General features: G+C 50.9%; 1 protein-coding gene across 3 annotated transcripts in view; it reads left to right on the plus strand.

Annotated features, from left to right (window-relative positions):
• The window catches only part of Ksr1 (kinase suppressor of ras 1), a 131998-nt gene that overhangs the window by 75611 nt on the left and 42705 nt on the right, over nucleotides 1-13682 (plus strand). For all 3 annotated transcript variants that reach the window (XM_032911857.1, XM_032911858.1, XM_032911856.1), the window contains exon 2: nucleotides 416-556. In XM_032911857.1, the coding sequence (XP_032767748.1) occupies nucleotides 416-556 (141 nt within the window). The remainder of the gene's footprint in view (nucleotides 1-415; nucleotides 557-13682) is intronic.

Raw genomic sequence — 13682 nt, forward strand, 5'->3', positions numbered from 1 at the left:
CCAGGCTGTCTGAATCAACAGCTGGAAGGTTGCCCCATTTTCCCAAGATTTCCTCCATGACTCTTTCTTTGTTATCAGTTATCAATATTTGCGCCTTAAACAGGAAGGCTGGCTTCTGTTTAGCTTGTTCCTTTTCGGACTGATCGTGACCTTTCCTGTTGTAGGGCTGGTTTTGAAGGCAGTGCAGTTGGCCAGCCTCATCGAGGATGGGGCTCCATGCTTGTGACCAGACCCTCCTAACTCCTCTACCTATTTATAGCTTCCTTCACCATGAGTGACAGCAAGGGGCTTCCCCATGGCCTGCCGTCACTGTTTCCCCGTGGCATCTGCCTGAGCTCCCCACCACAGGGCACATGGTTGCCACATGCTTGTGCTCCCCATAAAGGTGACCTTTTCTTTGCTGGACTTCCCACAGGCAAAGCTGGTGCGGTACATCTGTAAGCAGCGGCAGAGCAAGCTGAGCGTGACCCCAAGCGACAGGACCGCCGAGCTCAACAGCTACCCGCGCTTCAGTGACTGGCTGTACATCTTCAATGTGAGGCCTGAGGTGGTACAGGTATGCAGCAGGATCCCGGCCAGGGACGGGCAAGAGGGGATGAGTGGGGACCACATCCAAACTTGAGAATGGCTAAGATGGAGAGGCGAAATGCTCTGCTCTTGGGAAGGGGAAGAGGATGGCATGGGGGTGGGTAGCAACAGCCAGGAGCAACCCAGGGTACCTGAGTCAGGAGCAAGTGGCCCAAGTGCCATCGCCTCATAAGCTGGGATAGCCCCACCAAACTGGTCATTCATTTGGTCATCATGACAATGACCTTTCCTGGAATTCTTGGCTCTCTGGCAGACATGGTGTTTAATACTTTGACACTGTAACCTTGGAGCCAGAGGGATGGCTCAAAGCTTGGGAAGAGCAGTTGTCGCTCTTCCAGGACCCAGGACCCAGGACCCACAGAGTGGCTCATAACCATTCGTAACTTCAGTTCCAGGGGATCAGATGCCCTCTTCTGCCCTCCACAGTCACTAAGCACTCACATGGTGCCCACACATGCAAACAAAGCACTTATGCACACAATAAAAGGAAATAGAGTTTTCGCATTCTGCTCAGAGTTCTATGAAGGAGGCTTTGCTATCCTTCTGACATACATGAGGACACAGAGCTGACCGGTGGCAGCCGGGGGATCTAGAAACAAGAGCCTGAGGTCAGCTTCCTCTCCCGATTGCCTGAACTGTGTTGCCTTCTTCAGCTCATCTCTCTGCCTGTCCACATCCTACCCTACCTCAGTGTACCATGTAACCAACAGTGCACTTGGAGATGTGTCAGGGCCCAGGGCAGCACTCATGGAGCCGACAGAAGCAGCTGGGCGGGAGCTGTGCTTCTCCAGGTCAAGTCTCATAAAACATGAAAGACTGGCCCTCCTCATACAATCTCCTACATCTATTCTAACCCTCACTAGTGCCTACAGTTAAGTCCATTCAGTGTGGGCCCTGAGGAGAACAGAACAAGGGAAAGGTGTCCTGACTGACTGCCGCTCAGGAAAACAAACAAAAAACCAAGCCAAAACAGCCCTTTGAGATTCTGATCTTTCCTTTCCCTCAGTGTGAAAATCTTTATAACATTTCTAAGGGGTTAGGACCAGCCAGCCACTGGTCTCAGGCAGCCGTACCTGCACTTTTAGAGATGAGAGCTGAAGTCTGAAGCCTGGATACCAAAGAAACAATATAAAATCACTTTGCATGTGACTTTCCCTGCCTGTGACCTGTTGAAGGAACAGTCATTTTTGTACATATGTTTGTAGCATTAAAATCACTCTCCTCTGTGTATTTGGTGTAGTTGATTGGTTGGTTGGTTTTGAGGCAGGGTCTTGCTATATATAACCCTGGCTGGCCTGGAACCTTTTATGTAGACCAGCAGGGTGGCCTCATACTTGGGAAGATCCTCCTGCCTCTGCCTCCCAAATGCTGGGTTATGAACGGGCATCGCTGTGCTCAGCTGGTTCGTTTGTTTGTTTGGTTTTGGTTTTTCAAGTGTGGCTGCTCAGATTGTAAGAGTGCAGCTCATCAGGTACTCGTGTGGGACAGTACCCGTGGGGACCATCTAGATAATCTTACGTTTTACTCTCATCATTTGACAGTTAACCCAGTATGCTTTTCTCCTGGTTTCACACTTTTGTGTCTTATTTATTGTTTCTTTATTGTTTTCTGATTGGGTGTAATAAGTTAACAGACAAAAGCCAACTCCAGCCATTGGCTATTAGATGTGTCAGTAACCAGTACTACTGTGACACTCTTTGAAAATACTCTGGAGTTTCCCCTAGGAGATATTCCTGGATGGAAATGTGCCTGTCCGTTTGTGGGGTTGGAGAATGAGTGGGTCCTAGCCAAGATGTCCTAGCCCCCAGTTACCATAATATGGAGTATGGTCCACGTAGCCGGAAATGGAATAAGACTGAGGGCAACTGCCTTGTGCAGCGGGTTCCTTGAATGCTAACAGTTGCACACCCGCACACATGTGGGTGCACATAGCATATACACAGAGAATAATGAGCTACAACCTTTGTCTGTCTCCTCGCCTACCTTCCTGCTTGTCACTCTTCTACCGTCCAGGAAGGAGGTTGGACATGCAGTGTGGACAGAGATTTAAGTACCTAGACTTGGAGATTATGCAGAAGCAAGTTGTCCCCTCCCCGATGCTGCCACTGTCCTCTGAGTCTCACTGTACCTCCCTCATCCCCAGGATCTACGTTAGTACCTCCAGCTGAGGACACAGCAGTTCAGGCATGGTCACAGAGCTGGTGACAAGGACAGACCGTGCGTGGTTCAAGTCCAATGTGCTAGACTCTGGAGTGTGCCTTTCACCTCCTTTGCTCTCTGAAGATATACTTGGCAGCTGGCCTTATGCCCAAAGGGCTTCTCAGCAGATACCTAAAGAACTTGGGAGACTATCTTTGTGGTATGGGGCCCAAGGTGCCCAAGGTGATGTCTGGTAATTTGGAGTGTGCTGTGTGGTAGCAGCTGGGTTAGGGGCCTCCCAGCCAGGCTGAGCTGTAACTGGTACTGAGGCAGGCCCTGACTGAATCGTGAAGTCCGAAATGACTCAGCAGAGTGTGTGCTCAGTGAGCAGACAGTGGCAGCATCCTTTGGATCTGAGGTCTGAGGAGCTGATGGCCCCAAGGCCAAGTGGATGATGGGAGCCAGAATGTCCCTTGGGAAGGAGAGTTCTAGGAACAGAGGGTGGGGGTGAGAGACCAGGAACACTGCCTGCTGGCTGTGACCTCTCACCTGGAGACAGTTGGCAACTGAGAAGCCAGCCGCTGGAGCAGAGATTACACCCTGCCCACCTTCGTGTGTGGATAGATGCTGTCTTCCACCCTGTCTCCCCGCAGCAGTAGCTTGTTGGGCAATAGTTAGGGTCCCCCCTTCTCCATCCATTCTCTGGTGTTCCTAAGCAGTGATGTGTCTGTGCACATGGACTCTATCATAAAGACCAGGGCTCCCAGGCCTTTCCAGCCCTCCACCCTGCAGGAGGCCTGGGCCTTTAATAGAATAGCATGCTTCTTACTGTGCCAGACTGGCCCCTAGGTCCTGGACACTAGAAGCTAAGTAGCATTATCTCACTGGCCTGCCCACCCTACTGCCTTCCTGCTAAGGAAGCTAACAATTCCCCAAAGGGTTGGCAGGACAACTAGACCTCCACCGATGAAGAGATGTACAGAGGTCCTGTTGATGCCCTCATGAGATCGCTCCAACCTCAGCATCCCAGCCTGCCACAGGGAGGTCCCAGAACCTGTCAGCCTCTCCAGAAAGCTGGCTAGAGGTCTCCGTGTGACAATGTAGATCCTTCTAGAGAGACCCCCGTCTGCTTGACTCTGAAGTTTGAGCTGGAGAGAGTCTTCTGAGGAGTACAGACTACAGAACTCAGCTCCTCCCTAACAAAAACAGTCCCCAGTGCATATGAACACGGCAGGGTCAGAGGCCAGGCAGCCATAGCATCTGCTTCTTGTTCTGGATGGGAGTTAGACATTCTGTGGCTACCTGTCTGAATGCGCGCTCTGCAGGCCCTCGGGCTTGCTGCTGGGCAACTTTCCAATGGGAGCTGAACATCCCTGAGTTTTCTGGCCATGCGTGTGTAGGTGTGAGGACACCTGTGGTTATCCCAAGGGTCTCTTGATGGTCTCTACCAGTGTATCCCTGAGCAGGCCTCGGTTTACCCACGTCAGGAAAGGTTCAGATAGTTTTCTCAGCCTTCTTTCTCCTCAGGCTTTGAGAGACAGAGGAAAGCCAGAGCAGTAGAGTTGTGTCCTGTGAGGTGATCGGGGAGGCTGCCTGGAAACATGCTGTCCTCTGTCACTGAACGCTTCAACCAGGCTGGTTTCCCAATGACTTCAGTCCCATTGTTCTTCGGAAAAGAATTCTCAGTGCTTTCCCATTGGTCTCCTATGGAACATGTGTCCTGCGTGTGCCCTGTGGGCACAGCTGGGACCCCTCCCCTACAAGCACAGCTTCGCCTCACAGGCCCAACGCAGGTTTCTTCACCCATGGATTTTCATGCTTTGGCCTTGTGTGTTTTCACCTCTTTGTGTTTGCTGCTGTTGCTTATCCCACACAGGAAGTGATCAGGACACAAATTAGAGGCCCATGGATACGGAGTCGCAGGGCGCCTTTAAACTGCTTTCCACACCACACAGCGGCAGGGGTTGTTTATGAAGTGAGCAAGCGGAGGCCTCCCTGTTCCTGTGTTCTGAGATAAGCACCTTGTTTGCAGTTGCCAGGTACCCTGGCCAGACCTCTCCATGCACGCTGCAGTCATTGACAACACTGACAGCTCACGCTTGTTCCCTTCCTGCCTTTTGTTTGCTATAATGGGACCGTGCACTGTGAATTCTGCATGATGTCAGTCTTATTCTCCCCTTTGTGTAAATCCAGAAAATCCACCTCATTCTTTTACAGCACAATAGTGAGAGAATTCTTCAGGATGTCAGACAGTGGGCCGGGGATGCAGCTCAGTGATAGGTAGGGTGCTGCTCACTGGGAAGAGCTGCTGGTAAGGCGGAAGGGATGGCTGGCCTGATCCAGCAGGAGCAGGGACATTCCCCGGGAGAGATCACACACACACACACACACACACACACACACACACACACACACACACACACACACACACGCTCACACACTCAATGAGTCCCTCAGGACCCGAAGAAAGGAAGGAAAAGGAAGGGAGTGAGGATGGGAGGAGAAATCTGTCATTATGAATGGTTGTGTTTGGATGGGACCGATTGCTTACACAGGTGCTCACAGTGACATCAACATATGAATAAGTCTGCTAACCTGTGCCCCTGGAAGCCACACATACCTGAAAAAGCCCTGTACCCAGCCCCAGAGCACCTGGCAGGTGGGAGGCCCTTGGCAAATCTTTTCTGGTCAAAGGGTGGTAAAAATGAACAGAAATCAGTGAGGACAGAGGTTGGGGTGTTGGGGTTCCTCTCAGTATCTATCACTCTGCATACCAGGACTAGAATGCCTTGAAGCTGAAGGGTCCAGCCTTGGCATATCACCACAGATGATGTGTCATAGGACACGTCCTGAAGCCCCCTGAGTGGTTGGGGTCTTTATGTGGTAGAATTTGTTCTTTCCACCTTCTGAATGTTGTTCTGACCTTGGCTCTTCATGGCTGTATGGCTGAAGAAGACAGACGCATGGTCATGTACATATGAAGCCGTATGAAGTACAAGGTTGCCTCCCTAGGGTGAGCTAGCCATCATCTTAGCTCGATGCCTCAGGGTTGGACAGTGTTTATGGTCACTTTCCAGGCAACAGTGTCGTTCCTGGTGGGTAAAGAAAGAGGGACGTCAGGCCAGGCCTGCGTGGTAGCACACACCCTTAGTCCTAGGATTCAGGAAGATGAAATAGAAAGTTTGCGAGTTTGAGTCTAGCCTGGGCTACATAATTCCAAGGTATCCTGGGTTGCATAGCAAGACACTGCCTCAGTAATTAATTATTACGTAATTGGTTGACGCGAGTAAGGAGTGGCAGCTGCATGGGCAGACTGCGGGGACTGCACTGGTTCTCGTTTGTCCTTACCTGTCTTAGCTAGGGTCACCATTGCTGTGATGAAACACCATGGCCAACAGCAGCTTGGTGAGGAAAGGGTTTATTTAGCTTACACTTCCACGTCACTGCACATCATTGAAGGAAGTCAGGACAGGAACTCAAGCGGGGCAGGAACCTGGAAGCCAATTCAGAGGTGGCAGGAGACCGTTTACTGGCTTGCTCCTGTGACTTGCTCAGCCTGCTTTCCTGTAGAACCCAGGACCACCAGCCCAGGGTAGCCCCAAGCACAGTGGGCTGGGCCCTCTCACATCAATCACTCATTAAGAAAATGACCTACAGTTGTTTCTATAGCCCAGTCTTACCGAGACAGTTTCTCAATTGAGGCTCCCTGCCCAGATGACTCTAGCTTGGGTCAAGCTGACACAGAACTAACCAGCGTTATCACTTGAATGGATCCCAGCCCTCAAAACCTCAGGGCCTGCTGTGGCTCTTCTTTTATTTTATTTTAAGATTTAAAAAAACAAAACAAAACTCTTTATTGACTCTTCATGAGGTTCACACTATGTATCCTAGTCCCACTCATCTCCTTGTCCCCTCACATCTGCCCTTTACCCTTGCAACCTTTCCCCGAAAATAAAACGCATACATACACACGAACGTGCACACACACCCCCACCCCACCAGCAACAACAACAACAACAACAACAACAACAAAAGCTTAGAAAACATCTCATCGCGGAAGCTGTAGTGTGTCACAGTGTCCCACAGTGTACCCCTCCGTCCACACATCTTCATGTACAAATGCTCACTGCAATGAGTCATTGGCCATGTTTGAGATCTCTGGCTTCTGTCACACCATCAGTATTGGCTCCTCACCAGCCTCCTCCTGGGTATCTTATTGTCCTGTGTCATGGAGACTCTGCAGCTTTGGATCAGGAGGACCGGCCCTTTCACATGTCCCATCCATTTGCAGATGATATAAATGTCGGGATGGGTCAACTCAGAGCCCTTGTGGGCCTGAGCGATAGCTGACCTGGTCAGCATGCTGGCTCTCCCTTATCCACACCACCTCCTGTGCTGCTCCAGCTAGGTCACCCAATGCCACCACTGGCAGGAGGCAGGGTCAGCTCTTAGAGGCTCATGAGCATCCAAATCTCCAAAAGCGAGCTCCACTGTGCCGCTTAGTCAGGGTTCTGGGCCCACTTTCCCAGGTGCTGCAGAAGGTAAGGGGTGGGCCAGATCTTCCACTCTCACCCCTCGGGGCTGGCTTACCTGTGCCTTCGCCATAAGGGCTGCTGTACTGTGCCGCCCAGATGAGAGGTGCACAGTAGCCTGCTCTCGCAAGTGCTTCAGTGGGTGAGGGACAGGGCCAGCTCATCTGCTCTCATGATCTCAGGGCCTGCTCTGCTGACTGCTGGTGGTGGTGAGGGGCAGTGGTGAGGAGTAGGGGGCTTCACCTGTGCACCCACGGCTGTGGCTTTTCTTACCTGGAAATCTTGGATTCCTCTTCTTTCCCCACACCAGTGCAGACCCTGAGCAGACTCTTTGCCTAATAGGACCTCAGTGATGAGAAGGCTCTGTCCCCTCCAGTCCAGGAAAAGTTGTCCTAGATGCACAGACAAACTGAACTCCTCATGGTTCTGTTTCAGTGATTGCCAATCTGTGCTGTGATCTCTTGGGGTGGGGTGTCAAACGACCCTTTTACAGGGGTTGCATATCAGATATTTACATTATGATTCATAACAATAGCAGAATTGCAGTTACAAAGTAGCAACAAAATGATTTTATGGTTGCAGAGATAACGGAAACAAGAGGAGAGGAACTGCGTAAAAGGGTCACAGCTTTAGGAAGGTTGAGAACCACTTCTATATCAACAAGAGCTTTAAAGTATGTGGACGTTGGGCTGTTACTACACTTGAGCTGCGCAGCTCTTGAGTCTGCCTAAGAGGGCCTAAGCTAAGAGCTTGGACGCTGTGACACTTTTGCCTCATGGGCTCCAGGCTTGGGTAAAACACAACTTGAGAGTTGACATAAGTGCTTTTATGGAAGCCAGCATGAAATGTGTGAGGCTAATAAGACAGACTCATCCTGGGCAGTCAAGGGCAGACTACTCAGAAAGGCAACAGGCAACACCAGGCAACAGTTCATCCCCTAAGTAGGGCAGGAAGAGCATCCAGATAAGGGAGCGCTATCTGTGGGGACCCTGAGGCTGAAGAAAGCCAGAGCTGTGCTCATAGCATACACTGGAGAAGGCATGGGAGGAGACTGGGCCGGTTCAGGAACTCTGTGTGTGGAGCGGACTTGAGGGTGGGTAATTGAAGTGCATGAGAGAGCAGGGGGGGGTGTTGAATATTGGAATTCTTCTAAGGGAAAGAAAGCTCCCACGGGTGAGCAGGCAGAATGCACCCTGGGTTTACTGAGGAGATGCAAAGGAGATGGCAGCAGCCTGCTGAGGAGAAATGCAGGGGAGGGAAAGGGCCTGAGACAGGTCAGAGGCAACGCCCCCCCCTTCCTCATACTGACCATTTCCAGCCACCCCTGCCCCACAGATTAAGTCTGAACACCACAGCCTGGGTTTCTGGCTGCAGCTAGGGAAATGATTTCAGAGCCTGCTGGCCAGGAGCCATTTTTTCCCCTTCAGCAATTTCCCTGTTGGAAATTGTTAAAGGAAGTGGGAAGGGCCGGCTGGGATCAGTTCTAGCAGGCAGAGGTGGATGCTGTGCAGAACCTGTGGTCCAGCACAGAGCCTCACTGTACGGCCCTGCCAAACTTCTGTAGCTGGCACTTTTGAGCTGAGGATGTCCGTGGGTCCTGTAAAGGGCTTTATGTTATGGGCCGGTTGGCAGGATTCTCTTCCCCTTTTCTTCTGCCCTCTCAGCCTTCTCTGGGATGAGCACCTGACCATCTTGGCCTCCCACTGGCTGTGACTGTATTAACCTGGGAAGGGTGGCTTCCAAGCCGGGAGGGTTCTCTAAGAAACAAACCCACATAAGCACATTGGCTCTTGAGGTATAGATCAACAGGGTGAGTCCTGTGGCCTTTCCCGCAGCCTCTTTCTTCTTCCTGCCAGCCTCACATCACCCCTGGGAGCCAGATGCCTGGCTGATCTCAGGCAGCTGGGAACCTCCCCAGGAAGCAGGTCCACTGTGCTGCCTTGAGGAGGGATCTGCACAGAAATGTCAGCCCCCATGCCAGAGGAAGTTAGTTTGCTGTATTAGATGCTGGGTCTCAGGTGTAGCTTGGTATACTGGACCACAGACTCCCTGCTAGGGATGGGCCAACAGAGGCCCGGTGGGTGAACAGCATACTTCTGTCAGTCACATTTACCCACACAGAGAGGAGCTGAAGGAGGGATGTGGAAGGGAAGATGCAGATGACTAGGCTAGCTTCGTGTGTGCGAGCATGATACATGCACACATGTGCACGTGTGTCACAAACATGCACACACACAGTCCTGTTTAATCATCGTGCCTAGAAAAGGGAGAGCGGTTCCTCATTTTCTGGTTCAGGAAGCTTAAGCTCAGAGGAGGTAAGGGACTTGTCGTAACTGTACGCTGAGGTAGCGCTGGAAAAGTCAGAATTCTAACTCAGGTTGTTATGACCCAGAGCTGTGGGATCCACCCCACCCCAGGCCCCAGAGCAGCCCAGTTTAGTGTAGCTGTCTTTGGTGGTGTGACGGAGTGGAGCTGGCCGCCTTTCTCTCACGTTCTTTCCCCCTTCACTGCCCTCTCCCCACCTTCTTCTCTGTCTTCTTTATGCCCCTTCATTGCGTAGGCATCCATCATTAACGCTTTGCTAGGTACCCAAATGAATTATCTCAGGGGTTCACTGATGAAGAAGGTAGTGTGCCCTGGGGAGGTTATGGCTATAGAATGCACTTATTACAAATAGTCACCATGCAAAGCTGAGTGTCGGAGGACTGCAGGTCCCAAGAGGAGGATGTGTGTCACTCTCTCACTCGTTAGTTTACTCTCAGTAGCACGTGTTCAGCCGTGTCTGTATAAAGGGCACCTTTCTAAGTATATGCCACTTTCCAACTGATAAGGTAATTTTTTTTTCTGGTCCTGGACCAAGTATCTGTTAAGCTTCTAAGGTAGGGGTACCACTGGGCTCTGGCAGTCGGGTAAAGAGTCACGGCTAAGAGCGTGCTTTACTTATAACTGTGTTGTGTGGTGCTGTGAACTATGTACCATCTCCTAGGTCTTTGGAGTTCTAGGTAACTGAGTGTAGACTGGATGTGATATGAGAACAGGAATCTGGCTCTTTATATTGTGACCCTGTTCCTGGTATTTACACACTGGTGTTCTTCCCGAATGCTTGAATTCATATTTCATCCAAAGCCCTTCTGCCCCTTGGGCTGAGATGTCGCAGGAGCGTGGTCGTCTGGGTGAGTGAAAAGGGCACTCCAGCATTGCTGGGGCTCTTGAATTTGCCAGTCACTGTGGCCGCTATTTCTGGGCTGTTGTGTCTGTGGGCCACAGGCTGGACTTGAATAACAGCATGCGCCAGGGCCCCTGGCTTTGGAGTGGTGTGTGCCGAGCCTCCTCCAGACACTGCCAGCTTCCAAGCCACCAGCTTGCATGTGCTCTCCCTCCTCCTCTGGGAGGGCAGCCGTGAAGAGAGGCTTGCTCTGAAAGAGATCTGATGAGCCAGATTGTGTTAGCTCTGCCTGCTTCAGTTATCATAAGTCACAGTTTCTTCTTTGGCTCCCCTTTGTGCATGGGTAGCGTAAGCTCATGTGTGTGCAGGTGTTGTGTGTACATGTGGAGGCCCAGAGGGGGTTGGGTGTCCTGCTCTATTACTTTCCACCTCACTCCTTAGAGGCAGGGTCTCTCACTGGACCTGGAGCTTGGCTGGTCCCCTGCAATCCCCAATGAGTATCCCGTCTCCGCCCACGCAGTCCCAGAGCCCCTGGTGCACACACAGGCAAGCTGAGTTTTTTCTGCAGGTTCTGGGGATTTGAACTTGGGTCCTCATGCTTGTAAAAACACTCTGAGCCACCGAGCTCTCTATCCTTAGTCTGTCACCCTTCTTCTTTAATAAGTAGCAGCAGGTAAATTTCAGGGTTCCCTTCTCCCAAATCCTGCATATCCCACTTTGACCAGGGCAGCAGGCTTGGAAAGGAAGTCTGCTCAAGAGTATGACGCCTGGACAGGTGACCCATTTGAGCTGCCAGCAGCCAGCTGTGAGCTTGGGCAAGTCCCTTAGCTTCTCTGTGCCCATTTTCTCATCAGCCAGTTGTTCTGTGGAGAAGTGTGGAGTCACATCTGGTCCTTTCTGCCTCCTCAACCCCCACACTCAGCTAGCAGCTCCCACGGGCTCTGTTTCCATGCATGTCCCAGATCCATCTGCGTCTGTTTCATTGGCATTGCACCTCCGTCACTCCCAGATCCATGTCCCCTCCCTCGGCTTCAATTTTCATGAGCCCAGAATGGTTTTGCTTTAAGCCCACATCCAGGAAGCTGGCTTTCCTGAGTCCAGTCCTTGGTCAGGATCCAGTCACACTCAGCATAGAGCCCGGCCCTGTCACCATCCCTGAGACTCTGAAGTATTCAGTGTCTGCATCCTTCCACACTTCCTGCCTCTTCTCCCTCTGCCCAGGTATTGGACAAGGCAGGCTGCTTCCTGTATCAACCATGGGCCCTTGTTTGATCATTTCTTCTGCCTGCATGGGTCTGTGTCCCCAGCCTGGTGCCTCCTCTTCCTCTGCAGGGCGGAGAAGTGAGGACTGTAGCGAAGCCGCCCTGTCTAAACCAGATGCCTCTCATCCTCACCACAGCCGTGCACAGTACCTTCCTTCTTATACTCACTTGCAGATTCCAATTGCACATTCTAGTTAGTTTTGAATTTGTTCTTTATCTCTGTTCTTGCTGAAAAAGACAATATTGTGTGTACTCTAATCCCCCCCAAGTACCGAGTAAAGTCCTCTGCACACACAGCTCTTTATTGACTGGGATGAAGGATGGATAGATAGAAAAGGGAAGGGCTCAGGGGCATAGTCAGTACTTCCCAAGTAAAGCTGATGTATACTCCTCCCACTAGTCGGTGCTTCTCCGTAGTAAATGTAGCTACCCGATAGACTTAAGACGCGAGCCCAGAGAGGTGTGGGTACAGGAGTGATGCCATTAGGAAGTGTCTCCCGAATGAACAGCCCTGTGTGGCAGCATGCAGGACCTGGGCAGCTCAGCAATACTTTTCATTGCAATTGTACCTGTCCAGGGGGCCAAATGGGCGGCTTCCCCTTGAACTGTAGCCATCGCCTCAGGGAGGGCTCTGATTGGATCGGCTTTGGTCACATGTTCATGTACTGTGCCCAATAACCGGTTAGGAAGAGGGAGCGCAGGGGTCAAAGGGCTCAGCCTGGGTAGAGGAACCTGAAGAGTCCGGGGCCACTGCGCTCAGCAAGAGGTTCACTGTTGGAGGGTAGTAGTACAACTCTGCAGTATTAGCTCTTCAGGACGCTGAGGCAGGAGGATAGCAAATGCAGGTCTTCCCTGAGTGTCTCAAAACCTCAAAGGAAAAAGAAAGCAGAGCTCCTAGTAACTTTCAGTACTGCACAGGGCAGTGAGGCTTCTCAGATGGAGCCGGCACAGGACAGAAGGCTGTGCACACACCTTGTAACAACCACTGCTGTAGCTTTCATGCCACCTGTACCTCTCATTCTCCACAGGAAAGGGTCACCTGGAGGCCTCACGTGACTTCCCATCCACAGATAGGGTTCCTGTGCCCGAGCAGGACCACAGGCCTCTGGCTCAGCAGGGCTTCTCAGCTCCCTTGTGGCTCGGCCAAGACTAAAATAATTGGCGAGGCCACTTTTGTTGTCATTGCTGTTTAATTAACATTTCTTTATGCTAATTTTAGAAAATACAGAAGAGTAAAGAAAATAAGACCTATGATCACATTCAGAGACGATCATTGGTTCTTGGGTTTAGCCTCCATCCCCCTCCCCCATTTTGCAATAGCACCCCTTGAGTCCAGGCTGGCCTTGAACTCACTTTGTAGCCAAGACTAGCCTTGATCTTGTGACCTTCATACCTTCACATTCCCTGGGATTATAGGTTTCCACCACAGTTTCCACTCAGATTAGATTTTCCCTGCTCTTTAGTGCTTATTCATATGTTCATGTTCAAAATGTGCAAAGATGGGGCTGGAGAGATGGCTCAGTGGTTAAGAGCACTGGGTGCTCATCCAGAGGTCCTGAGTTCAAATCCCAGCACCCACATGGTGGCTCACAACCATCTGTAATGGGATCTGATGCCCTCTTCTGGTGTGTCTGAAGACAGCTACAGTGTACTTATATACATATACATAAAAATAAACAAATAAGTCTTTTAAAAATGTAGAAGACTAGGGAGTAATAATAGTTCTGTTTACTAACTGTTTTTCTCATAGTCTCAGTGCTGGGAAAGAAACACTGGGAAAGTGGCTGCTTCCTTCTGGGCAGAGCTCTTTGTTACAGTCCTTTTTTTTTTTAAGATTTATTTATTTATTTTATGTCTATAAGTGCTCTATCTGCATGTACACCTGCACGCCAGAAGAGAGCATCAGATCCCTTTATAGAAGGTTGTGAGCCACCATATAGCTGCTAAGTCTGTCTCTGGCCCACGCCCATTCCTTTTAATGGTGTAATTCACGTG

The sequence above is a fragment of the Rattus rattus genome, chromosome 9 (genome assembly GCF_011064425.1).
Source record: "Rattus rattus isolate New Zealand chromosome 9, Rrattus_CSIRO_v1, whole genome shotgun sequence".
In the NCBI taxonomy this organism is placed as follows: Eukaryota; Metazoa; Chordata; class Mammalia; order Rodentia; family Muridae; genus Rattus; species Rattus rattus.